A 27,853-nucleotide genomic window follows, 5' to 3' on the forward strand; every position below is an offset into this window, starting at 1 on the left:
AAGAGAACGATATCAACAACGAAATATCATTGCGCGTTCCGGTGAAGTGAAAAAATGACAAATGCGATAGCAATTTTGCCTTTGCAGCTGGCGTGTCAGTTGTCTGAGTTTGCAAAACGTTTCAGTCGGTAATGAAAACCTTTTCTATTTCTCATTTGTCAAGTATAACTAGCTATCTCGGAATGACTTTTTATCAGTATAATTCTTGAGTCAAGCATGGATCTCTGATGAAATTAATGAACACGTTAGGTTCACCAGCAGTCCGGTTACCATGGGGTGAGGATTCATATGTTGACGAATCGTCCCAAAAATGTGCAAGGTTAACGACTGACGGTGTGTACGCATCTGAATGCACAGAGCAATACAATTTGGTTTGTGAATTTGAACTTTGACCCAAGGAGTAAAATCTAAATGCATCCCATCCTTCCATCCATTGTTGATACGGACATTGAAACTTGAAACTTGTTCATTATAAGTATTCAGAACTGTGAGTTATTATTTAAATGACTCCCTAACGATCAGTAATATCAGTGAATATTAACTGATGTGTAAAATGAAATTATGTGAATATGACGGTGTTTTTTACGAATGAAAATAACAATCCCTTCCACTATTATTCAACTCGGTAGAAATAACTCGACGATCTGGGGAAATCTAGCCCAGAGATTAACTGCTATCTCTCTGTCTGACAAAGCGGGCTAATCGAAGGCTAAGCCTCTGCATACAAATGGGCGTTTGCCGAGGATGCAGAAGCCCGGTAGGTACATTCGTGTCTATCGGCGTGTCTCCGAAACGATCATTAAAATCTTCATCCAAGACGAAAGCCCTCCCTCGTTTAATCACCCGACGGATAAACGATCGATTCAAGTTTAATAAATATTTAAATTTTATACCCAAGATGAAAATTGTAAAGAGATGAGAGAGGAATAACGATCCTTGTATTTAAACATGTCAGAGTACTTTGATCCCCGTGAGATTCGGTGTTCGTAACCAAACGGAATTTTCTTTTCTCTTGTTTTCATCCTCGTATCGTCAATAATTTACATCCAGCGTTAGAGGATGATAAAATCACAATCCTGCATATCTTCTTAACGAACATTCGTTTTAAAAGTGCAACTTTTCCCACGTGTTGTCAACGACGCAAGTATCGACGTTCACTGTGACGACCTTTAATGCTTCGGAAGGAAAAGAAGAAGAAGAAGAAGAACAAGAACAAGTCCCTCTTTGTTCCCTTCCAACGATCGATTTAAAAGAAACAATTTGTTTAACCCCCGGGCGAAACGAGAGTCAATTAGAACAGACCAAAACAAGAATATAGCTTCAGGTAATAATCGAGTATTCGAACACAGTAATCGATTGACAAACCGGTACGCGAGTACTCGTCAAGCTGTGCTACAGGTGAATTTTACAGTCTCGATCGTACTTGAACTGAATCAAGAATGAATGTGTAGCCGATTCAACTCACATTATAGTATATTCCATGCCAAGATCATAATGGTCCAGAATCGGAAAACACCACCACCACCGTCGTCACCACTACCACCACCACCACCAACAACAACAACAACAACAACGGACACCGAGCAAAACCACAGCACAGTAGGAACAGTAGAAACAGCAACAACCAACCAACCAACCGAACAAGACGTCCGTGGAGTCGGAATTCCGTCGAGTTGAACGACGAACCAACGCGCAGAAATCAAGGATCCCCGATTGCGAACCGGAGGACAAAAAAAAAACAACTCGGTTGTAAATTTCGCGCCGAATTTATTCACGCCAGTGTGAAAAAACTCCTGGGTTTCGAACGCCGGCTCGTCTTTCCCCGCTCTCGTCCGGGGGTGAACTAGCAACCCCCGTGGCTGCAGGGCGATCCCGCGTATACGAGACGAGCGCAAGCGCGGATTCCACGCGTCTCCGTCGACGCCGGCCGTCGTCGTCGTCGTCGTCGTTCGCCCGACGCCCTCCTCGCGGTCAATGTCACCGCGACGCGCCCGTTTCCCAGACTCCGGATCCCTAAGGGGGTGACGCTCTCTCCTAAACCACCCCTTAGAGCAGCCCCGAATCGCCCAACTCGGACGAGTGTTCCCGCCAAATAACCTTGCGAGGTGTCATTCGTTCGAGGAAATCATCGGCATAGATTTGAATGGAACTGTGGTTGAATAACGTTGTGTGTAATGATTTGCGTTTCGGATAAAATCGTTGTTTCGTAGTTAGGTAATGCAATGTTTGAAGTGCGGTTAATTACAACAGGAGGTAACATTTTGGTAAAATATTTCCAAGCAATAATGCTTAAAGGAAGTCGACATTTCTCGCTTTTTAATTTCGACTCATCATCCAAGATCGATACATCGAACTACGAATATAACTTTCAGTTACCGCTACTCGATTTCCTCTTTCTTCCCTCCGAGACATCGCAAAAATACAATTTAAAAAAAATAAAACGTGTTAACGAGTTAAAGATTTACAAGAGGAGCTACGATTATTTGTCTACGAAACAAAATCTGAATTTCACGTTATTCGACACATGTTCATATTTTGAAAACTTGACTACTTCGAAGTCACTGTAAACTTGCAAAACAGTGATCCCCCCCATCATTTTGTACATCAATGGAACTGAAATGGCTCCTTGAATATTCTTTCGAATCACTAGCAATCATCATGTTACACAGTGATTTTCAATCATTTTGTATAATTTCCAGTGACTCATGATTCTACCTAGAAAATTACACGATAAATCAGAAATCAACAGGAATGATTCGTAATGAATTGAAATCATTGGTTCGACTTCCAAGTGACGAATCAGTTGGCGTTTCGTGGAACTGGTAATAAACCATAATAAATGGATTAATTTCGTCCCTCCACGGTCAAAAATGATTTGAACGAGTTTCGTACTGTGCTTTTTCGTTGGGATGGCTTGGAGGTTGAAATTCTTGAAGCGAAATTTTTCACCGGTAAATTTATAAAAACTCGAGTCCGTGACTTTCCGCCTTACAATATCTGTAGCTGCAGATCGTATATTTTCACTCCACACCCTCTGCAGCTGTGGAATTCCTGCAACTTGGCAGATTTAAACCTCCTTCGAGTTTATTCTACCGGATAAAACCGAGCGTTAAAATAACCGGAAGTGGACTGAACCGAGCTCGACCTCCACTTTCTCACCCTCTCCGTTTCTTTCTGCCAACGTTAAAGTTTTAACTATCCGCGAAGTTGCACAAGGATTTCTAGCGGTTTCGACGTTTACTCCAAGTTCTTCAGCAATTTCAAGTTTTCCTTTATTGCTCAAGTTTTTTTCCCACCCCTTTTTTCTAGCGTGTCAATGTGTGTCATAATCTCAAACGGCACCAACGTTGCAGCTCAATAAAAATTCCCGGGTTTTGTCAAACGGTGTCCAATAAAAAAATCCGTAACAAATTCAACGACCTTTCCAGGACATTTTCAGGTTCTTCAAGGACATTAAAAGTAGAATACTTCCAAAAGACAAGAAAAATTCAAGGGATAGTTGACCGGACTTTTGAAGGAGAAGCAAAATTCAAGGATATTTCCAGGACCACTAGACACCGTGTTTGAGGCCAGCCGCCAACAAATCACGAATCGATATTCGATAATTAATATCTGAATGACGAGTTGATCTTTTGTCAGCGGATGGTCCCGACGTTATTACAAGACGACTTATGCAAACGAGTAAAGCTTTTCACACAGTCCTTGCCCTCCGTCCCGTTACAGACAACGAAGCCCGCCGGTAGTTTCCTCGTCAATTAATCTTGTCCATTGTTCCCTCGGTAAAGGGGAGAAACTCTCCCGAACTCCATGCTCCGAATTCCCCAATTTCTGAACATCGGAATGCAGACGCGCCCGCGTTCACAGGATGAGAAGAATACAGGGGGATAAGAGAGGGAGAAAAAAGAAAATTCACAAACCGAGGTAAAGGAGGATCCGATCACGTATAATAACGAATCCAATTTACTATTGTGCCGATACTTTTATCGTCCGCAAGCCAACGGCGATCGTTTCTCGTCGCTGTTACATCGTCGTATCTCAAGATTCAAGTCGAGTCAAGGATTACAAAGTGTAGAAAAAGTTAATCGCGATAGATTTTTACGAGCATAGAAAACACGCAACGCGCCAGGGATTTCTGACGGATCGCTACTGAGCCCGGGAAATGGGGGGTGGAAGAACGGTTAGGAATTACTGCAGCGATATAGGTACGTCAGGACTCGGGAAAGATCAGTTTCCCGATTCCTGAGGAGGGTTGAAAAAGAACCGCCGTGCCAATTCATCACGATTAAAGGGAATCGATGTATTATCAGGAAGTCTAGCGTCAATGACAAATCAAATTCCCTGAAATTTCCCGGTTTTCCAGATTTCCCTGACAGTCAGACACCCTGACATTGTTTGCGGCTCTCTTCACCTGATTCGACAAAAGATATAACGCACAAATCGTCGAGAGGAGAGAACTAGCAATCTGCCAGTCGTCCCGAGGCTCGTGATCGCTCTACGATTGATCCGTTACCCTTTTTCAACTCCCTCGATTCGTTTTCCACCCTTTCTTTTCTCACGGTATTGGATTACATCGACCTGTTTTTTCAGAGGCGATAATCGACGAACCATAACAGAGAAAATCCCTGATCACAATCGTAGTGTTTGTGAGGATATTTCGATTTGTTTTATGGATTTGGATTTTCCGACCATCAATCATTACCGTGCCGGTGTCTTTTTATTTTCACGTAGGTAATTTATGTCCAAGATTTACTCGAGTTATTCAATTAAAGATTTTTCAAGTTTTTCCATCAGTTTCCTCGCAAAATTAACTGATTCGGGTGAAAATGGTCAGAAGATTCAAGTATGAGATAAATGTATGTAAAGCAAAACTTTTCAAGTCTGAATAATCTTAGAATTTTAACAACTTCAAATCTACACATGAATTAAATTATTCACTTACTACAAAATGATTCAACTTCATGAATATAACTAACAATATCTTCATTTTGCAAAAACTTCGGCTTCAACTACGTTTGCAGCGGTATATTAAATACATTTGCGTTATAATTTTAAGACATTTTCCAATATTTACTAAAAATGAAAGAAAATTTTCAGTATACGTCGACGCACGCAATTTGAGAAAATTGATGTAAAAAGCTAGAGAACGACGTAATTGAGTGCGTAGCGATTTTTTGACGGTATTAAAATATAATAACGTCCGCAAAGTAATAACCAAACTTGTGCGTGCGTATATTGTTTTTCCGGATTAAATTAATAGGCTCGCGTCACGTGATAGGATCGTTAAAAAGCGTTTTTGCAGCCGCGTAAATTGGGCGCAGCTTTAACCCGATTCAAGGTATAAAACCGGTCGAATTCTCCTCGCTCTAAATTGACCAATATTTCTACTCCCGCGACATTTTTTTCTTTCTCTCGCCTTTATCGACTTCTTTTTACATCTCGAGACTCGAGAATTCTCGAATTGTCGAGAAATTCTTCAACTTTTTTCAAAAATAATAATAAAACTGTCGAGTAAATGAAAAATAAAATTACGGTTGTTAATAATCATCAACACTTATTATTCATAATTCAATCTTGTTTCAATCCAAGTTTTAATTGCTTGCACGCATGCCTAACAAAATCAACTGAATTATACTTTCGAGTATCTTCCTATAAAACTTTGAATATGTATTTTATTATTAGCTTTTCCGTCCTAAGGTGAGTAAAAATATCAATCACACAGTATTTTAATCAAACAAACATTAGACACCCGAAGTATCTTTACAAGAAGAATCTTCAAATTAAAGTTACCTAAAATCGAGACGCGATTTCTCGATTTCTCACCTCGACGCGTTTTCCTCATCTCGAATAAACCCAGACAAGATTTCCGAAAAACTCTCGCCTCGCGAAGTCTCGACCAAAAGCCCCCGGCGTAAAATATTAAATCGTCGAAAATTCTCGCGACGTAGTTACAATCGATGTAGAAAATCTATTCCGACTAACAACGCTCCGTTGCATCAGCAGCAGCATCAGCGAGCAACGTTCTCCCCTCGTTCTCTTCTAATGGGGCGTTTCGGACCGGCGAGCCAATTGGTCACCGGCCCCTGAATCCTGAATTACATATCAGAGCCGTAAACCCCGTTGCCACCCTCTCGCCGCCCGTACATTGCAGCCGGACGATATATCCTCGAAAACAGTTGACCCGGCATAGCCTGTAATTGGCAGACTACCAGCCACCCTCCGATTATTCGAAATAAGGTAAGAAGTCTACCAATTATTCACCTTTTTTCATTCTATCTGTTTCGACGCTTAATTATAAAATTAGCATAAAAAAAAAAATGAATTTTTAGCGTCTAACTCTGTACCAATTGGTTTTAGTCGTTGAGAAATTCGCAATTTTAAATAATAAAAAGACCCATTAATTGGATTCAAACGCTTACATCAAGTGAGAAAATTTTGTCGAGCCTGATCGTAGAGGCGATGTCGAGACGCTTGGATTTTATTCGTTCACACGTTCGGACGATTAAAATTGTAGGCCAAAAATTTTTTCTATGACGAAAAGCGACTGCTTTTAATTTTATTTCAATTTTACCACAAAGCGCGGAACTTTGGATAACGAATCAGCTTGTTCGCCTCTGATCAAGTGGTGAGTAACGATTTTTGTTTATTTTTTATTTTTTTGCAAACAGCAGAGAAAAACCGTCCAGACGTGAGAGGTTTTTTGTTTTTTTTTTCTCCACGGAGACAGATTTATATATATTATGTCATAAACTGTATACAAACTTGAGTCAAAAAAATACGTTTCGAAAGACAAATTGATTGGATGGATTTTGTTAAAACGGATAATAGTGACGGAAGCTTTAAAAATAGTGATCTAGAATTTTACGGGAATAGATGCGATCCGTAAGTTTTGGAGATTACAAATATTCGATTTGTTGAAAATGCACAAACAAGTGAGAAAACCGCGAGGGTTACGTTGTGAACTGAATACAGATTCGTTTTAAGAATTCAGAGTGACGTTAATGACGTCGTTTATTCTTAAAACTCTTTGGATCGTTGAAAGGTTCACGGGGGTTTGAATGAACTATAGAACGGACGTGGATGAATAAACCCTTTGAGAAAAAGAAGAGGGAGGGAGAGAGAGAGAGAGAGAGAGAGAGAGAGAGAGAGAGAGAGAGAGAGAGAGTGAGTGAGAGTGAGTGAGTGAGTGAAAAGGAGAAACGGAGAGACGGAGGCAGAGCTTCGTTATAAATGATGAATTATGATTTTCCACCCCCTTGCTTTAAGGCCAATGCGATACCACAACAAAGAAGCCTGCAGGCGAGGACAGACGGAGATTCTGAAAAAACACACCCGGAAGTAAATGCATTGAAAATATCTGGCATTCATTCGCCTAGCTGATGAGAAGCGAGTGGGAAAAATCGTTCTTTGAACGCTGTTCAAAATCTATTTTGGCTGTCACAGTGGGCCGGAATAATTGTGAAGATCCGAAAGGTAGTAAAAATAATTCAACTGTCAAAATTTTTAACCGGTAACACAGGTCTGAAACCAAAAAACTGCACGATTTTTTTTTTTTTTTTTTTTATACACTGTTTCTTATAAATTTTTTAATCACTGATAACGGGAAAAATATTCAAAGAATTCCATCGCGTCAGGTTTTTTTTTCTAAGAGTACTGTTTGTAGTTTTATTTAGAGTAAAATTCCAGCTTTACTCGAAATCTGAATTACAAAAGTCCCATGGAAAAGTAATTTCTTACTTTCATTTAATGTGTATCAGAGTGAGACTCGAGAATAAATACAAACAGGGAAAGAGGATATAAAAGCGGAAGCGTGTTCGGAGATGAATCAAAGAGAAGCAGAAAAGGTTTCATAAGCAAATAGAATGAACACGGAATGCTAAGTGAATTTGATGAAGAAATTTTTTGTTCAATTTTACAAGAGATATTTGTTTAGTTAATTGTAATGAAATGGTGGTTTTTTCATTATTGTTATCTTTTTTTTATGCAAACACTACGTATTTTGCAAAAATACTGTACGTGACGGAGGGGAAATGGAAGTAATTTTTGGAAAACACGATATTTACCAAAAACATCTTATGCAGCTGATATAAAATATTTTTTTGCAGACCTGTGTTATCTAAGAAGATACAAACGCGGAATAAAACCTGCAGCGAGACAAAATACGTTGAATTATTACGCGTGATGTTTCGCGAGCTTTTCACAGTTTGTTACTGTTTTGTTTTTTTTTCGTCATTTCAGAGCCTGCCGAGTGTTATTAAAATCGAAAATGGAGAAGCTAAAACCAGAGCTCGAAGATTACGGTCTCAACTCGGAATTCATTTTCCGACTCTACACAGCCTACGCCGTCCTCTACTTTCTCGTTTTACTTTACGATTATTTTTTATGGAGGATTAAATTTCACGCGGTGAAACCGTCATTACGCCGATCAATGCTCAGCCTTGTTATTAGGCAGTGAATCATTCGTAATGTAAATTAAAAGCAACGAAATGAAAACTTTTTTTGTCGTCAAACAAAGACTCCTTGCTATGGTATTCTTCACTTTATTCTAACTACGACGAAATAATTATAAAGATAGGGAGGAGGCAAGTGGTGTGAAAAAAAATATATAAATTGTAAACGACACTAGAATGCAAAGGGTGCGTGAAACACAAACAGGAAATATGAGGAAGCATCCCTTAAGAATAGGCTAGAGAGGCTAGAGGATTTGGAAAGAAGACTTTGTCCGATGCGAATTCGACGGAGTTCACTTGACAATTGGTGATCTATTCAGTGAGATTGAATGGATAAGTAAAAAGCGTGGTGGAACGAGATCGTGAAACGCACATTGGCACATTCACAAGTCAACCGACACGGTAACGTGGGTCAAAGTCAAGAACGATTACCGATCGATTCAATCTGCAATATGTTATCAACTTGTGCTCTCCTCTACGCGCTGAATTTACTCGGGTCGGAAGTTGATTTATCGTAAGATTCTTGAAAGAAAAACGAGAGCAAAGGCCACATGTGATGAATTGAAAAGAAGTATCTGACGGATCGGATGCTATAAAGGAGAGCAAACAGCAGAGCATAGTTAGTACGATATGCCAATGAAGCCTGGCAGCACTTCGAAAATGACTCTACCGTTAAAGTGGCTATGCCTCGTCACAGTTCTGGGAGTTTTGTGCCCCACCGAAGCTGTGCTCGATCAAATATGTAAGCGAATACCGTTGATTTCGAAAAAGTTGCGAAAGGTCTGCCAGAGTGAATGAAATTAAAGGCGCGTGTCACTTGAAGCCAGGTTCATCGAGCAAGGCTACACCATGTGCATGGACAACACCGTCGCTTACAAGGTTCACAACGAACCGCGGACCTGGCACGAAGCTGTGCAAGTTTGCAGAGGTGAAGGAGCTCGCCTGGCGATAATCGACAGCTACGAGAAGGTTCGAGTCATCGGCGGAATGAAGCCGTTCAACGCCTACGTCTGGGTCGGAGTGTCGCGATCGGATCCGCAGCATCCTTGGATAACGGCGGACGAAGGTAAGTGCCCGATTACCGAATCCGAGGATTCGCGGTCCCTGACTAATTAATTCGCGACTCCCTCCGCCAGGCGCCTCGATGAACAACGTTCCTTGGGCACCGACGAAACCTTCGGGCCCGTTCAACTGCCTCACCGTCCGAGGGTGCAACCGGGGATTGAGCAACGAGGACTGCAGCCAGCGAAAGGGATTCGTCTGCGAAAAGTCGCCGGTGAATCCAAGCATCAGATACGACTGATTGAAGTTGCGACGAGCTGGATGAAGTAGTTGGAACCGAATGGAGGGCAACGTTGAGCTGTATTTCCTGATAAGACAGCGGCACTGTATCGGTGGTATCAGTAGTTAGTCAGTTTGCACATCAATGCGTGAATTTCCAATGGCCGAAAAATGCGGGATCTCAAGATATATGGTATACTATCTCACAAACGGAACCAGATGTCAGAATAAACAACAAACTTGTACCGGCCGAAGGGATACGCGGTAGTTGGCTCGTTTATTTAGAACTCTGTTTCAAGCATACGTGCATGTGATACTTATTTATATCTCCTGAAACGAAAATAAAACAATTTAATTCTGCCGACGAGATCTTCATCGTTCGTAATTCATATTCTCCGTATAACCATAAAATCCTTACATGTCCATTGTTATATGCGAAAGGAACAACCGGGTAGAACGAAATATTTCACAGAAAGCGACCATCCGATATGAAATTAATTTACCGGCTGATCAGGCATTCAAATCCACTGAGCGCAATCAATTTTTTCCTGTTTCGTAATTTTATTTTCCTTGTGTCAATAATGATTATATACGGTTGCAAAATACGAAACGTTATCGTCTTTCAAGACCGAACATTATGTATCCACGCAATATTAAAAGCAGAATATCTTTAAAGGAAGACGTTAACACTGATTAGATAAAATGTAACATTAAAAATAACGACGCGAATACATATTTATACAAAGCTTTGATCAATGTCGTATCTTCAGCAAAATTTAGCCGAATTATGGAGGAAGGAGGGAGTTTGATGGTTCGTATCACGGGTATAAATAAAGTCCGTAGAAGCTACACGCCGCAATTAATACGTTTAGTTTTGACGAAGACTGACATCAGTGTGAAAATGATCGGACAGTTCCAGTCGCTGTTTCTGCAGCTTGCGTGCGTCTTGACAGTTTTTGGAGTTTTGAGCTCAGCGAGAACGCACCTCCAGGTCATAGGTGATAAAAGATCCTGTATTGCCGAGAGAAGGCATTGAACGAAATTGAACGAACGTTACTTTCAGTCAATCAGGCGCCGAGATCCTACACCCCGTACAGAGACAATACAGTTTCTTACAAGGTTTTCACCGAGGAGAGAACTTGGGAGGAAGCTGAGCAAAAGTGCATCGAGGACGGAGCTCGTCTGGCTATAATCGACACCTATGACAAAGTTCGCTTCGTAGGCGACATAAAACCATTCGTCTGCTACTTGTGGGTCGGCATAAAAAGATCAGGCCCTTCGGACGCGTGGACCAAGGCGCACAACGGTGAGTTTCTAACGATACAACGACTTTCCTTTAATTCCAAGCGCGATGAGCTCAAGCCTGAGACTCCGCGAACGTCGATCACATCGTGTCTGTTCCCAGGTGCGCCGGTACCCAACGTTCCGTGGGCACCGACGCAACCCAACGGCATTCAAAACTGCAGCACGATCCAAGGGTGCAACCTAGGATTGGGCGACGAAGACTGCGCGGCTCGAGTGGGTTTCGTATGCGAAAAGCCGATAAGCGGACAAGAGGGAACGTTCTCTCTCTCTCCATCAATGTCGCTGAAACAAGTGTGTCAGTTAATCGCGTCTCCGTCAATCCCAAAAAAAAAGGCAATCGCATCTCTTCCGGACGGCTACGCCCCGATTCTCAACTCAAGCGTGGCTTACAAGGTCTACAACAAGGCAGTAACCTGGGTGGAGGCGAAAGGACTGTGCGAGAGAGAGGGTGCTAGTTTGGCAGTGGCCGATAACCAAAAAATCTACGAGTACCTGCTGAATGACAATACTGTCACAATACACGTGGGCATTTATTCCAAATTCGACGAGTGGATCAGTATTCGTGACGGTAAGTTCTGATTGTTAAAAATAGTAAAGTCCGCGAAGTTTACGTCAGATAAGCGATCGTTTCTTCCGTTTCATAGAATCGACCGTAAGCAACATACCATGGGGGTCTGGTCAACCTGACAACACTCATGGATGTGTTCGGATAGGAACCTACGACGGGTCACTAGGAACTGTCGATTGCCTTGGAAGTAAATCGTATTACGCCTGCGAGCTCCCAATTCCTGAAAAGGACCCTGCGACGAACAGTGTCAAGCCAACGTGACCGACAACCAGGCTGACCCTAATCGCGAAAATTTATATATACCGTAGGATTTATGTACTTTTGACGCAGTAAACAAACAATGATTACAACGATTGCCAAGTGAAAAATAAAACGCGTATATCCGATCCGATCCCAAGATATTATTGAAGTTTGGCAAAGATTTGATATTATCTCTTTTCTTTGTCGGGTAAACCAATTCGCCGATAACGCTGTTTCAAATACAGAGATCTCGGATCTTGTCGCAAAAATCGAACGTAACGAGTTCGGATCGTCGATCAATAGTTGTAACACACCCCCGAGCAGCGACTGCTTCTCATGTAAAAAAATCCCAATCGACGAGTAAGAGGGAACGAAAAAAGAGTGAAGACGAAGTTGAAGTTTCACGTGTCGAGGTTCATGACGAGGAAAAATACCGTCTGCGTATCTGACGTAAAGGAATTTTCTCCCTATTAGGTCAATATTATAAGTACCGATCACCGCATACCTATACCTACGCGTCATAGAATTTGTAGCAACGACCATTTTAAATACTGACAAACTTACATAGCTTCTCGTAGAATACTTTTACTATTTGTGATTGAATGAAATTTCTTCTCTCCGTGTGACGAATTTACATTTTATTTGCACACAATTTACTACAATCTTCTGGAAAAACTTTTCGCATGATATTGCGAGTATAATGTGGGGTTTTACCCGCATTATATTTTTATATAATCGCTGTTATCTAGAGTGGGTCAAAGGGTACGATATGTGTACGCTACGTAAAAGTCTCGAAAGTGCGCATCTTCGACGCGACTTTATCATCTCAAAACTTGAAAAACGTCATATTTCTGTTTAGCTCCAGTACTGAAATATGAAGGCATCAGTGAAAATATTATAAACATTTACGTTCGGCCTGATCAGCCAATGATTTTTCGATTGGATTTCGATTTATACCTTTCACACAAAACCTGCTCGCAATACTTTATAAATTTCACTTATCAATTTCCAGCAAGCTGAACGCTTATTTTGATAAGCATGTATCAAGCTGCTTCATTGGGAGATGCGCGACTGCAGCCACACTTTTAATCGACGAATCTATAAACCCGAGTGAATGTTGCGTAGCTGGGCAACGAAACGACGTCAATAACCAAAATCAAAACCCTGCAATCGAACCTATAAATCTGTATCTAATTTTTCAAATGCATCGACGCGGTGTTGGCGTATTTGCACGAAGGAAAAGTACAACACGTTGGGTTATTCACGAGCAACAAGATAAATACGTAAATAGAACAGCGCACATAGAAACATAATCATATCTTGAGAGTCCAAAGATCAACGAAGCTATCAAAAACTCCACTCTCCGAAAGAATGCTGGTAAACCATGACTGCAATTTCAGAGCACAATTTGCTTGTAAAATATCGATGCCTAAAAACTGCACCGTCGTAGAAGCAAAAATTGAAACTAGAAAGATTCGTGTCACCGAAGGTAAGAGTGATGTTATCAGATTCCAAAATTTCCACGCTCAGTTATGACTTCTACAAATCTGTCAGCTAATCTTAAATTTGTTACCCACCAGAGTTCCCTTTAGCGTCTTTGTCATAAGCAAATAGTAATCCTGAACAAACGCAATGCACAATTAATTTTTGAAACCCCGATCGGTAAAGTCTGATAAAGTAAAAGCACGAGATATCAGCCGCAGCAAAAATCGAGCGCATTATTTTCATACATAATATATGTTAAGATTGACCTTATACCATCAGGCGATATACAAAACCTAAGCAAATAAAGAAACTCGTCACTGTGTAACGCGATAAATAGTCAAAGCTATTCATAAAGTCTATGAATAATTTCGAGGGTGAAAATACTTCGCATTCAATTATTTCTACCCAAACACAACGATGCAACAGAACAGCATGTACCATATTGGTATGCGCATGTATACAAGTAATCGAAAAGCAGGAATTTTGAAAATGTTGACTCCCTACCTTTTTGTCGATAGGCCGAAACAGGAGATACTGTTGTTAGAACTTCTGGATCCGGTGATTCCCCGCGATTCTTCACAAACTGCCAATCCTCGCGCAACTTCTTCAATTTTTCCTATAAAACAATTGAAAAAATTGAAGAATATTTTCGTCGATACAATTATGCACTAAATATCACGCGTTTCATCTTGAACAGTAATTAAAAGTCCACGTGTAGGTAAAATCCTATGTAATAATCGTAAGATGGAAGAAAATTTCCCTCAGACTGGTAGAAAAGAGCAACTCACTTGTAGTTCGACGGATATCGGTTGCCTGGCTGATTCGCATTCCTTTTCCAAGTTCGTGTAGTTTTCTATAACATCTTTAACTTCCATTTCACGATCGACAACGCTAACCTGAAGATCAAAAAGACAAAGCTAGATCTATGAATCTGGTAATAAGAAACACTCGCGTCAAATTTTCTAAGCACATTGAGAACACTTCGATCCGTTGTAAACCACTTAACGAATCTCTACTTACCATAATATTGTCGATAACTCTGGTACGTTCTTGTTGGGGAAGTTCTCGAGAAATATTTAGTCTAGTTCGCGTTTCCATCACCCACGCCATCACTGTGTCTAAACTGTTCATGTACTTTTTCAAAGATGTCAATTTGCTCTCAACGTATTCACGGTGAGCCAAAAGACTCGAGCTCGCCTATGACAAAAATAAAAATTTATTTACTAATGCAAAACGACTTGTCGATGTATAATTGAACAAAAGACAACCAATTTACTTTGTATTATTATTAGTGAAATAAATTCATCGATACCTTATCCATATCAAAAATGATGTTTCTGTAAACATCTTCGTTTCGAGGATTATTTTGCTGGTTGACGAGAGCCTCCATTCCTCGCCGGCGTGAAGCGAGTTCCTCTGATCTTGCCTGAAAGAAATGACATCTTTTTCGTATAGTTATAAAATTACTATATTAATATATGTCTTAATGCAGAAATATCAATGACCAAATCCTGAAAACACGACAAAAAGTACATAATTGTACAGATACTCATTAAATCTAGTGTTACAGAGAAGGTCAATTACACTTACAAAATAAAAATTTAACACATCAATCAAATAATTTCTTACTTATTATTAGATGTAATAAAAACTTGCTCAATCCTGTAAATGTTGAGGTCGGTGTATAAATTTCAGCCTATCTACCGTTATGAGAGAAATCTATTAATATTTTAAATATAATGGATAAAAAATTCTCAGTAGGAAAATGTCTATTTTTAGTGATACCCCACAGCAGTGAGAAACATCTACATTCCCTGCTTTCTTTATATACACATATACATATGCATATGATACTAGAAATATATATATAGACCTCAAACAGAGACGTGCCATTTACCTCTCTAACAAGTAGCCAACGTTTTGCAGAGAAAAACAGTAGGCAAAAAAATAAACATGTTATCACTAACGATATCAAAGGCGGCATATCGATAATGAGAAGAAATCAGATTGAGTACAATTGTGGTAAGCGTTAGAAAAGAAATATCATTGGCAAGAGAAGAGACAACGTATAAGAATGACGGCTTTACTCATTTCAGAGGTTTCCTGCGCATACTGACCGGTTGGCAAAGATATTACAAATTGTGTAACGAAATTCATGGTGTATGCAACATAATGAGCGGCAAAACGTAAACCTAAACTGGACAAAAATACAAGTACGGAGTTATTTCTGTCTTGGCAAGCCGACTACGAGAGTCAGGAAATGCAGTGATATTATTAGAATCCAGTTTAACTCGGCTTTAATCAGGCTACAATAAACCCCCGCAATTACTCGTTCAAGTGGAACAAGAAGATTGAACAAAAAGGTTTTAAAAAGTTTAATAGTTACGTATTCTTTGTACTTTTAGACACGGTCATGTAATAACATATCTGTTTCAACTATTACCGTTTTTCAATCGCGCAATAATCTTAGAAATTTTTATCAATGTACTGATAATCAAAACTCGCAAAGAAGTAAATGCTCTCGTAGAAACTTTTCTGTAAAAAAGTTGAAGAAATAACAATCTGTTATTCGACTAACCTTGATCAGCGAAAGCCTTATGGACAGCGACGTGTCATCCGATGGATTTGCCGAGGAAGCCAGGAGCGAATTCACTTGATCGATTACGTGATGAACGGCGTCCAAACTTTTATCGCCGGGCGCAGATTTTCTTTCCATTGAGAGAATCCTTAAAGTAAATTCACATTTCAGGATCATTGATAGACTAGCTTGGTATTAATACGATAATCTTAGTATAATAAATAAAAGTGAATAACTGAAAGGAAGAAAGAAATAATTGCAATAATTTCTCAACTTTCAACAATTAACAACACTGACTTGTACATGTTTGTTTAATGTTATCCAGACACCGATCATTACTCCGAGAGAGACAAGCCGCTACTGAAATAGCCCAATACTGTCATCCCACATATACCTACCACAAACTTTGACAATCCCCACATGTGAAAGCTGCTGGCTGTTCTCTCACTATTTTGTACCATTAAAAATTAACGCGAAAGGTTGAAGGTGAATTTTTAGTAATCGACGACAAGACGAGACCAACTAATTTAACCCATGAATTGTTCAAGAAATAATAAAATAAACTTACTTTCAGCTAAAGATATCGATTCTACTATTCAAACACTAGGCAAAAGGTTAATGAAAATAAATGAAACGATTGTCGACATACTTTTCCTTTCGTGTTTTCAATTCAGCGCACAAATTTTGCCATCGAATTATAAGATTTTCAACCATCATTTGCAAGTCCCTTGCTTCCTCTGGAGAGGATCGACTGATAATTTCTTTACTGGATGTCGTGATAGTATTGATGGTGTGCTGTCTTTTAGAAACCTCTTGTTCCAGTTCCGGAACCTTAGTTTTAGCAGCTTTTGAATGCCCGGTAGCATTGAGTTTGTTAAGCAAATCCTCCGCCATGTCCAACCAGTCGGAAAATGTCCGACAGGTATTGTGCAGACTTTTCCAATTCTCCGTACACCTCGACCAAGTATTGTACCTGACTGAATATTTCTGGTTAACGTTCGACCATTCGTCCTTAAGTTTCTCAACCAAACGCACAATCTGATCCGCTTGTTCGTTTCTCAAACGTCTCACAACGTCGAAACTTAAATTTTCCACCTCTTCAACACTCGATTTCAAGATACTTAAAGCATTTCTTATTTTGTTCAAATATTCTTCTTGATTTATATACGATTCGTAGTCTTTTCCATTAAGTGGCGGCGAGTTCAGCGACCTTGACACAGTCGATATCTCCTCTCGCAACTTATTTGTCTTTGTCACGAAATCAGGCTTACTTATGCTCTCGGTATCCTGTTTCGAATGCACCTAAAACACCGTTAGCAATGTGAATAATCCAAGCGAAATGTGTACTGGAGTAAAGTCTTTTCATATGAATTAGAAAACATAGAATTAACTAAACATATCGTACTTACAATTTCCACTTTTTTCTCAGCAACAAGCTTATCCTTGTCTTTGCTGCCGCTAAATCTCTTGAATTGTGAACTGATTTCTTGCCACTTGCTGTTTATGGTGTATCGAGTAGTTTCCGAATGCCCAACGTTCGATCTCTTAAGGTCGTTACCCAGTTCGTTGAGTTTTTGTATCTGTTCCTGTTTAATCTCAAACTCTTCGGTAAACAATTCAAGCTGTCCTTCGTAATTATTGGCCTGTTCCAATTTTCGGGGAACGTCGTTGAACCAATCGTTGAATTCCACGATCAAAGCGTTGTACTGCCTGAGAGATTCTTCGGCTTTCTGAGCCTGCGTGCGTCTCGCCTCTGTCTCAGACATTACCTGATGCCATTTGCTCCTCAGTTTATCCTGGTGCTCCGTTTTTATCTTTTCAGCTCTTGACAGGTCTGCCATATGTACAGTCATGACCAAACCGTCTCCCTTGCTTATCAAACTTGCAGCGTCTGGTGCCAGGCAACTAACTTCTCCCTTGATAACCTGGTCGAAATTCAAATTTTACAATGAAAAACATTAATTGATCGTTTATTTCAAAGACAAAAATTTTTAATGATCTCATTTCACAAACCTCGAGACGCTTTGCTGGATCCTTTTCATGGGTCACTCCTCCGATGGTCATTAACATAACGTCCATTCTTCGGAGCATCCTTTGCGCCGCTTGTTCGAACTCTAAAATATCTCTTTCGAATGTGGTTCTAGCTTGACTGGTCGGACTTAGAGGAGATCTGGATTCACTGCTAAACTTTGACGGGACTTTTCGAACCGGGGAGCGAGACAGCTTCTCGGTTTTAATCTGAGGAAAACGGAAAATCGGGATACAATTTAAGAACGTGCAGATCTCACGTCAAGTTATTTCCTACCTGGCTTACAGATAATTCGACACATATATTATTTTAATGAAATTTACGTTAGCTGTGTGAATGCATCGTTAGCTGCGTAACAATTATTGTTAATATAAGTAGAGCATGAAACTAACGCAAACGATCATCCTAAAGCCATTACCTTAGCCAAGAGGTGTTCAACATGCTCTCCTAAAGTGGAATCCTCTCCGTCGGAACTTGAGCTACTAACATCGATTTCGGTATCGTCAGAAAATATTAATGCGTCGTCGGTTTCTTTGTCGCTTCCGTAAAAACTGTCGCAATCCTCTAAAGTGTCGTCCGAAGATAAGTATCTCGCTACTTTTGGTATTGGCGATTTTCTGTACTGTTTCACAAATCCGGGACTGACGCTTCCAACAATTTCATACGTGTCTGAGAACTCTACTTGTTTCTTCGCTCCCGAAGGCTTTCGAACTTTTTTACGTGCTCCGTTATTGTTCAAACTGCTCTGATCCAAGGCGGAAGCAACCGGCGTGGGTTTATCGTCGAGTATCAGATACTCTGCGACACTCTCGGGATCCTTCAAAGCGGTTGAACTGCTTTTTTCAACGACGTTAACATGGCTTTCAATTTTTAAATTACCAACAGCAGGTCCATAAGCCAAAGTCAATGGCGACGTGTTCGTCACTTGTTTTGCAGATCTATGCCCAGGCATCGCATAACGCGGTGATTTGAGGGCCTCGTCTAACAGTTGCGACAGATCTGTAGCTTCATCATCGATATCTAATTTAAGGCTGAGCTTTTTCACTGACTTTCCTGATCCGTCGCCAGAGGATCGTCGTTTCTTCAATATTGGAATGAGCTCTCGTTTCTTTATTACCGAATTGTCTGGACCGATATTGTCTGATTCCTTGTTCTTATTCTCATTCCCTTCGGTGTCTGTATCCACAGACTCGGGCTCCGTCTCTGCATCTTCTAAAATTTCGACGCGTTCTACAACCTGAGGCATTTGTTCAACACTGACATTGGCGCTCGGGAGAACGACATGGTCTTCCGGCGAAGCTACGGATTTTACTATTTCCATTTCTCGTACTTCGACGATGCGGAAAGAGTTAGGCTGCGCCTTAGTGAATTTAATAGGCCTAGAATCGGTAGCAGTCAAGCTATTGGTCGAAACTTGCGAGAAAAGCTTGCTATTTTTTGAAAGAAAAAATTCTTCCTCAGCCACAACTTCTGGCATCATCGCCTCTTTATCGTGTGACAATACATGCGAGTCGTCGTCTGGACAAACTTTACGAGGCTGAGAAGTTTGCACAACATCTGGAATGGAACTCATATCTAATCGTCTTCTAACAGTTTTACTAATGTCGATAATTCTGCTCTCAGCTTTGTCTGCTTTTGCACTAGACTTTCTGCTGCGAAGAGGTATGTCTATCGGAGAACTCTCAGGCGTTTTGACAGCGTTGTTTCGATTGTCTTCAAAGGCGGGGTTTAGATAGCCGATACCGTAAATAGATTCATCCTGATCAATGTCTTGTCGAACTTGTGAATTTGTGGCTTGTTTTAATAGCACTAACGAATTAGTAATCTCCAAATTGTCTCTCCCCTTATCATCGGCTCTCTTATTATAAACCAACAAATGATCTGTACTTTTTTGGATCCAGCCCTGTGGAAAATATTATGCTTAGGGAGTACAACTTGAGGAGAACTTGATCGTTTAAGCGTCGTTTAATGGTGAAATAGCGTGTTAATGATACGATGATATTAAGCCAGTCCAGACACAATGCGAGCGATGCAGAATACTTCACTGCGATAATCGTGTAGAGTAATATTTCTCGACAATCCATCACCATATAGTGCGTTAATTATTCTCCGTGTATGCAATACATATATTAATAATATATTCGGCTATATCGTGGCCTGTACGTTGTCTGAACCTCTTTGCGATAAGCAAATAGTCATGTTCAGGGGAGAGACGACACCGTGTTTTGAAAATTTCTCTTTTTTTTCTACTTTGCCGAGATACAGTTGTGCAGAATAATAAAACTTTCAATTCTCATTGATTTGTCCATCCACCAGAACTTTTGTGTCAATACAGTATTATATGTATATGTATGTATGTATATTTCGTTCGTTTATAGTTGTGCACCAATGTGGATACATTATTTACGCGGACTGTAGTATATTTGTGCAACGCCAAATAAGACCGGCACCATAAAATAAGCATGGAACACCTCTTGGACAATACCATGAATATACTATAAATATTGAAATGTATATACTATAGTTTTGTGATCCTGATTTACATTTTTCATTTTATACCCTGGATAAAAGTTCGATCTTGAAATAACATACACGAGACTTTTTACATTATGAGATTGTTAAAACTATAGTTATTATTCACATTATTTTTATTATTAAATATTATTATTGATTAATATTGTACAGGCTAAGATTACAAAGTCATAAAGAAATGGTTCTTTCTCTCAGTATACATCTTAAAGTTTCATGCACTATGTATCTAAGTAAGTATGTGTTTAAAAAAAAATACAATCAGAGTTGATTGATTGTTTACCACGTTTTGTTCAAATTCATTCGCGCATCACTATTTGGATGACAAACCGAAAGCTATTTTTCAAATCAATGTACAGAAATTGAATTAGATGTGAAATAGAACAGTAGTAAAGGGGGGTGATTTTAAATGAAATGTAAACAACTAGTACATTGAAGCCTAGAAATGACAGACACCAAATGTTACAGTGTAAAAAGCAAAACATAAGCAATGAATGATAAGCAATGATCGTATTCGATTCAAAGTTTTTACGATAAAAGAGGAAAGATCGTGTGTTTTGTGATAATACGACGCTGTGAAAAATACAATTTAAATCAACATAAATACCGATATAGTAGTTTGACTCACCTGTATCCTGTTGCAAATTTCTTCCCACTTTTCGCAAACCTTGGCAACCTTTGGATAGAACGAACAATGCTGCAGCTGCATTACCTTAGGCTTTGTTTCGATCATCTCGCTCTGTATCGCCTGTCGATGAAATTGTTATTTCATTTTTGTCGCCAAGTAATTAGCATAAACATAACATTATGAAATTATTTGGTAAAATTTATGGACAAATAGAAATGAAAAAAACAAAAAAATACCTTGCAGTGTTCAAAGTGCTTCTCACTCAACTGATCCGCCGGCACAGCATCTAACTGATTTAGTTTTTCTTCTGTCTGTCTCAGCCAGGCATTTATCTCATCGACGCTTGGTTCCTCCTAAAAAAAGTGACGTAATTATCAGAGTTTGAAATGTTTGGTACTTGAGACGAAAACATAATCACTGGAACAAATATGTTCGTTGCTTTTATTGAGTTGAACTTTTCCGCCGAAATTACTGAAATATTACACTGACAAATTTATTATTCAAGAAAATTACCTCAGATCCGCTACAAAGTCTAAGTCTTCGTTCGGTGTTTGATAACCTCGTTGTAACTTCTGTAACTCTGTCTCTGAGCTGTTCTAGGTACATGGGATCACACAGTTTTGAAAACTCATCTTGTGATCTGAATAACTTGTCCCTCACCAAGTTCAACCTCGGAATAACTTCAGTAAGCGTTTCCTGTTACCAAAAATGAAAAATCAAATTTCCAAAATAATCCCATCGACTGAAAAATCGATTCGCCTTCCTAGAATGCTTTGGTTCGATCATGATTGGAACCGTGACATCAGAGTAGAAAAATAAAAAATGACAAATCAGGAAAAGTGAGGGAGAAAAAAAAATCAAATTATTTCTGAAAAAATACAGAGAAATTGAAATCAATTACTAAGTACTCGGGTAAAAAAAAAAAAAATATTAACGAATGACACAAATTTTCTATTTCTTTAAAAACAAAAACGTCGATTTTGAAAAGTGAGTTTTTCGGTCTCTCTTGCAAAAAATTGTCGGATAATTGTAATTCAAAATTAATATCAGGATGGACAACAAAGGCTAAGGTGAAAATTTATTGATATAATACAAGAAATCCACTTAAAATAAAATAAAAATAAAATACTCACCGTAACGTATATCGCGTTAACAGGCAATTCAGGCATGTTCTTTTGCGTGTCCAATTCCTTATTTATACTCTCAATAGACATGTTGATATAGGTCATGTGCTTGAATATATCACGAGACAATTCCAGGGCAGATTCTAACGCTGACTTTGATTCAGTTATTTGCAATCCGAGCTGAAACAAGAAAAGTAATCGCAATCGCTATCAATTATTGAACCAATCGTCAGGTCTGAATAACCATGAATACATAAGGGACTTACCTTATTGTACAATTCTTTAAGCGTATCGATTCGTTTAGAAAATTTTCCTGGCTCCTGTACGATTCTGTCTTCGACGAGCTTTCTTCCAGTAACAATAATATTTTCAATTTCGCCTTTTATTTCGCTAAGAGTTTGATAGAATCGCTGAAAAATACCGTTAAAATATAATTTTTAATATATATAAAACAGGCAACGAAGTGAAATCATCCTGGCTACGAGTATTATATTTAGCCAGACTCACCAAACAATGCTTTAGCTGTCCCTCTATTGCCTCCGGATCTTCGGATGCTAATTCGAGCAAACAAGTTGCTTCTTCAATGCCTCTGAGTTCCCTCAAAGCACGAGATAATCTTGGCTCGAGGTTTTGAGGGCAGCAAAAACGTTGGAACTTAGCGTTCACTTCGCCAAATTTCCCTTCAATCAATTGCATTTGTTCTTGAAGTCGGGCGGCTGCCTCGTGTTTTCCATTTGCCTTGTAAGATTCAACCTGCGACTCCATTTCATGCAACGTAACTTTTTGATTCTTCAACTCTTCAAATAATTTCTGCACGATATAAATTCCAATCAGCCCACTCATAAAATGATAAATATAAATGTTAATTAATACTATTACTATGTATTATTAGACTTTGTGACACACGCAGTCAGAATTAAACCAACGTTTTTTTCATTTTATTTTGATGACACGTTATGAAATTATGTGTTAAACACAATTGTACATAAATAAGAATGAAAGGTAAAAACAGACCTGAATTTCGTGCGGCAAGTCATCTGCAGTCAGATCACAATCAAGACGTGCAGTTAGTACGGAGTCTACTTGCGTTAGCGAGTGTTGGAGCGCAATAATACGACCTTCTGACTCTTGAGCTTGCCTCACCGATCCTTCCAAGAGTTGCGCCCGTTCCCCTGCCTACCCAACAACAATACACTCTATCCATCTGGCTATATTTTACACGTTGCAAGAGCTTCTACGAGTCCCAAAATCATTTCGATTCAACAGTTATATCCCAAAGGATATTAATTATTGGTGTTGCAAGTGGTTAAACAAATATTACGAGCCAACATTAAAATAGACTGTTTGATACACTCAGATGAGAAAGTAATTTTCAAATTGTGTCAATATATAATTATTCAGTTAAACAATTTGTTAAGAACAGTTATTGAAAAGGGCCAAATTATCTTTCGTAATAAACCGTAAAAGCATGAAATACCGCGAATTTAACAAAAATCTTTCAAGCATTAATCACTGAAGCACATGCTTGTACAATTGCATGTATACATGTATGAATATTGTGTTACTTATTGAATATTAGTCACGTTTAAAACATGGGTAATAAAAAAGAAACTTTTTTTTATCTGCTCACCCTCTTACTCAGATTTTCCCAACGGTTCAACAAAGCTTCAACATCAGTCTTCACCAATTTAGTCATGATATCATTGTCTATCAGTTGCTTGCCTATATCTTGGACCTTGGCAAAACGTGACTCAGGACGATTACGAATGTAATTTTCCAAATCCTGAAGAAGAAATTTACAAGTAATAACAGTCAAACAATAATAGATAGGTACAAATTTTCATCTTATCGATAACATTCTGATGATTTAAACGTACGTCAAGTTCTTCCGAAATCTCTTCAGCGTCAGCCGCACTTTTAGTCGACTTTTTAAGTCTCTTATCGAGTTTGTCAAGCCAGTCACTTTCTTGAGCAACCAGAGCTCTGAATTCGCCGTATTCGTGACTCGCATTTTGCAGTTGTCGATATCTTTCGTAAATGCGATCAGTAACGTCCGTCCACCTCGCGTTCAAGTGAGTAAACCGTCTTCCCAGTTCTTGTACGGAAGATCCCTCGGAACTCAGCAACTTGTCATTGCCCATTTCGTTGATGTTTCTAAACTCCTCGACTCGCCTGTCCACTTTGTCTTTTAATATTTGATAACAGCCACGAGCTTGGAATAATTCAACAGATGAAGTAATCTTTTCTTTAGCAGGAATTTCCTGCTCCAAGTTTGATAACCACTTCGTGAAATCCTCGATTCCATTTATAATCTACAAAAATTAAAAAGCGTATACGAATGACCTCTGATCTAATTGAACTGTTAAATTTTTCTGATACCTTATCGTGCAAATTTTGATTTATGTAAAGTTGCTGTTTAATTGGTTTAATTACCTTGTCGTTTTTCTGTAACGCATTCTGGAATTTGTCACCCTGATGCTTAACACCGTCTACGATGGCGTGCCACTTTTGCGAAAGAGTTTCTAATCTGTTGTTAAGAACATTTGCAAACTTTGGTTCGGAGTTTTCAAGCAACTTGTTGGCACAAGTTTGTATGCGCTCGATCCTGGGCTTGTTTTTACTTATGTCATCCGAAAGGGCCCGAATTTGTTCCAATTTGAATTCCGTTGTTTCCACATCATTGACGAGAGCATCTTCCGAAGCTTCTTCCAAATATCTTGACGATTTTTCCAACCATTCTCCGAAGCTGTTGAATTCACTGTTAAACTCTTTTAATGATCCGATATCTGAAAAAGAAAACCTTATTTCAGAATAATTTCACAATTATTAATTATTTTCTGCCGTTCTTATCGACAGCAATGAACATTTTTAAATACCTTTCAATAATTTTTGCTGTCGTTCTTCAAGTATTATGGGAATATCACTCCATTTAGTGTTGAGATCTTGCAATTCTTCCTTCAGTCTTTGGCTGCTCGGATCGTCGTTAATTTTTGCAATTAAGTCCTGGCCTGTCAAATTTACATATTCAAAGTTGGCTCGTTGCGCGGCCAATGATTCCTGCAGTTCCCTGAACTTTTTCAGCTGATTCTCCATCGACTTGTCATCGGAGACTACGGCATGCTCCAAAAGCAAAACACCTTCGACAGAGTTAATGAAGGATAGTAGACTGTTTACTGTTTCTGTATATTTCTTAGGTGGCTTTTTGTCAGCCTGGTTTCTTAACTCGGTCAGGCGTTCTGATAATCTGTAAAAACAGTAATCCAAAATTAATCATAGGTACGACAAAGAAATCGACAAGCGACTAACCTTTTCGAGAGATCGTTCCAAACAGTTTCAAACGTCTTTGCGTCTGCATCTACCGTAATTCCTTCACTGCCAGCGCCTTGATGTTCACTCAAACTTTTCGCCTTCGCGTTCAACTTATTAATACGATCCTCGTGCGACTTCATAGACTTAAGTTTTACCTAAATGGAGAGGAATTTGATTGTTTTAGAAGAAAAATCAGACTTTTTGCCGTGCGATTCAGAGACAGAGAATCCGAAGGGCTAAAATTTCGTATGATAAAATGCTAGAAGGTGATGAGGCTATTTTTGAAGATAAATCTTACCCTATAAGTTTCGATTTGATTATTTCCATGATGACCTTTAAACCATTTGGAATATCCGTCAAGAATTAATTGTAAGCTAGCTAATTCGGTATTGAATTGTTTCAGATCCATTAGATAATCGATTCTCTTTTTGATTTCTTGAAGCCTATTAGTCGTCGCTTTCCACCTCTCCTGTACGCTTTTGATTTTTTGTTCATCATCTTCGGTTTGCTCATTCGTCTGTTTAGTTTCCTCTAAAAGTTGACTTCCTAAGTGTAAAACTTTGGTAAATTCAATCTCGTGAGAACTCAAGTCAGCCAGACTATCCTCGTAAACGATTTTCTTCTCTTCGACACTCAGCTCGTCAAAAACGCCCTCCGAACGACCTGTTTCTAAATCGACGTAATCCAACCACTTGTATAAATTCAACAGAGCAGCGTCGAACTCTTTTCGAGTGGCGCTACCAAGACGACGTTTCTTCGAATCGCTGTGAGAAGTCTGCAAAGATAAGAAACGGATAGGAAGTAAAAACCGTGACATATTTCACGATTGATCGATAAAGTGATTCGGAAAATTGTTCAGTCTCTCTTTTTACTCACAGAAGCAGCGACATCTTCTCTGTACGCTATAGTCGTTACAGTTTCAGTCATCCATTCATTACCGGTGACTGTAGTTGTAGTTTCCTGAGCAGGTTTCAGTTCAAATTCAAATCCAGAATTCGATATCTGAGGGACGATGAAATTACACCTAATTATTAAAAAGCTGCGGCAACTCGAAAATGAACAAGTTTCAAGTAAACTTGAAATTGACACTTACCCTTTGTCCCTGAACTTCCATAATTTGAACAACAGCGTCCCACCTGTCCTGAAGATTCTCAATTTTGTCCAAAATGTTTGTGCTCTCAGGCGAAGATCCCTGTTCGTCCAATTCCTGAACAACGACTTGTAAAGATGTCAGCTTTTTCTGCTGATCGTCCATCTCAATTTTCAGAAGTTGTAACTTCTTTATTCGATCCAATATTTCTCCCATTTCCGAGGCTGGATTCGCCTCCATCTGTTTCAGGGTAATTTCTCTCTCGTTTAGCCAAGCCAAGAGTCTTTTGTATTCGTCAGTCAAATCGCCCCAACGAGACGAGAGCAGCTGTAATTTTTGATTCCTCTCTTCTATCCACTGGCAAATATGCGTCCACCTTTCACCCAACGCTGTCAACTGATCCTCCATCTGTGCGTAAACAGTCTCCGAACTGTCTTCGTCCACAACAACGACAATCTTGCTTAAACCGTCAACGACACTTTGTTGCTGCTGAATATCCTTCCTCAGTTCCTTCAGCTGATTCATCTGCTCATCAAGAGCCAACTGGTTAAGTTCAGAAGCGGACATCCGAGATATTCTATCCTCCGTTTCGGTCAGCCAACGTCTCAACGAATCCAGCTGTCCTTGCTGCATTTCCATTAGAACCTGAGAAGAAAAAATTCGGGGTTAAACATCGCTCGTCATTCAAAAATACAAAAAAATCATCGACAAACTATTATTGAAATAAATACCTCGTGGATTCTGGACTGGCGTTCCATTGCATGAGTCCTTAAACCTTCCCACCGTGAATTTAGCAGCTGCATTTGAACTCTGACCTCTTCTTCTTCGTCCTTGTGAAGACCGCCATCAGCCAGAAGCCTGGCACCTTCTTCAAGAACAGCACCGACTCCGTCCTGATGACCTGATAACTCCATGAGGAAAGATTCGTGCTCGTGAAACTGTTGTTTCAAAATATCCAGGGTAGGTCCAGGCTCCGGTGCGTGGCTTAATTTATCTTCAGCCTCCAATAACCAAGTCAAAACTTCCTCCAAAGCTACCTGATACCCGCCAAGTTCAACCGACACATTTGTCGCAAGACTCATTGGTCGAGATATCGGCATACCGAGATTTGCAAATGACAACGAACTCTGTGAAAACATGAACATTTGATTGTTACAGCAAAAAAAAATCTAGTTTCCGAATTTTCCGTACCAACAATGATGGTCATTTTCTAAACTACATATTATGTGTAAAAAAAATT

General features: G+C 39.4%; 2 protein-coding genes across 10 annotated transcripts in view; one reads left to right on the top strand and one right to left on the bottom strand.

Annotated features, from left to right (window-relative positions):
* The window catches only part of LOC124223580 (dystrophin, isoforms A/C/F/G/H), a 304,909-nt gene that overhangs the window by 247,000 nt on the left and 30,056 nt on the right, over window positions 1-27,853 (bottom strand). For 6 of the 8 annotated variants that reach the window (XM_069137876.1, XM_069137873.1, XM_046635722.2 and 3 more), the window contains exons 9-33: window positions 27,345-27,740; window positions 26,617-27,258; window positions 26,400-26,525; window positions 25,822-26,298; window positions 25,521-25,678; window positions 25,091-25,458; window positions 24,648-25,000; window positions 24,092-24,526; window positions 23,845-23,997; window positions 23,229-23,390; window positions 22,722-23,024; window positions 22,481-22,624; window positions 22,224-22,394; window positions 21,604-21,786; window positions 21,327-21,443; window positions 21,091-21,210; window positions 18,352-19,836; window positions 17,918-18,142; window positions 17,314-17,829; window positions 16,554-17,191; window positions 15,905-16,052; window positions 14,639-14,752; window positions 14,347-14,523; window positions 14,115-14,222; window positions 13,831-13,942 (exon numbers count right to left, since the gene is read on the bottom strand). In XM_069137876.1, the coding sequence (XP_068993977.1) occupies window positions 13,831-13,942; window positions 14,115-14,222; window positions 14,347-14,523; window positions 14,639-14,752; window positions 15,905-16,052; window positions 16,554-17,191; window positions 17,314-17,829; window positions 17,918-18,142; window positions 18,352-19,836; window positions 21,091-21,210; window positions 21,327-21,443; window positions 21,604-21,786; window positions 22,224-22,394; window positions 22,481-22,624; window positions 22,722-23,024; window positions 23,229-23,390; window positions 23,845-23,997; window positions 24,092-24,526; window positions 24,648-25,000; window positions 25,091-25,458; window positions 25,521-25,678; window positions 25,822-26,298; window positions 26,400-26,525; window positions 26,617-27,258; window positions 27,345-27,740 (7,831 nt within the window). The remainder of the gene's footprint in view (window positions 1-13,830; window positions 13,943-14,114; window positions 14,223-14,346; window positions 14,524-14,638; window positions 14,753-15,904; window positions 16,053-16,553; window positions 17,192-17,313; window positions 17,830-17,917; window positions 18,143-18,351; window positions 19,837-21,090; window positions 21,211-21,326; window positions 21,444-21,603; window positions 21,787-22,223; window positions 22,395-22,480; window positions 22,625-22,721; window positions 23,025-23,228; window positions 23,391-23,844; window positions 23,998-24,091; window positions 24,527-24,647; window positions 25,001-25,090; window positions 25,459-25,520; window positions 25,679-25,821; window positions 26,299-26,399; window positions 26,526-26,616; window positions 27,259-27,344; window positions 27,741-27,853) is intronic. The other 2 variants (XM_069137878.1, XM_069137879.1) reach the window with 2 other exon arrangements.
* On the top strand, window positions 8,974-11,954 carry LOC124223596 (C-type mannose receptor 2). Of its 2 annotated transcripts, none has more exons than XM_069137884.1 (6): window positions 8,974-9,189; window positions 9,254-9,513; window positions 9,584-10,726; window positions 10,792-11,034; window positions 11,134-11,601; window positions 11,678-11,954. In XM_069137884.1, exons 3-6 carry the CDS (start codon window positions 10,516-10,518, stop codon window positions 11,860-11,862), a joined length of 1,107 nt encoding a protein of 368 aa, XP_068993985.1. In that variant the 5' UTR covers window positions 8,974-9,189; window positions 9,254-9,513; window positions 9,584-10,515; the 3' UTR covers window positions 11,863-11,954. The 2 variants fall into 2 exon arrangements, with proteins under 2 accessions (XP_068993985.1, XP_046491708.1); XM_046635752.2 differs by having other exon boundaries at window positions 8,976-9,189; window positions 9,271-9,513.

Source organism: Neodiprion pinetum, chromosome 7 (genome assembly GCF_021155775.2).
Source record: "Neodiprion pinetum isolate iyNeoPine1 chromosome 7, iyNeoPine1.2, whole genome shotgun sequence".
Taxonomy (NCBI): Eukaryota; Metazoa; Arthropoda; class Insecta; order Hymenoptera; family Diprionidae; genus Neodiprion; species Neodiprion pinetum.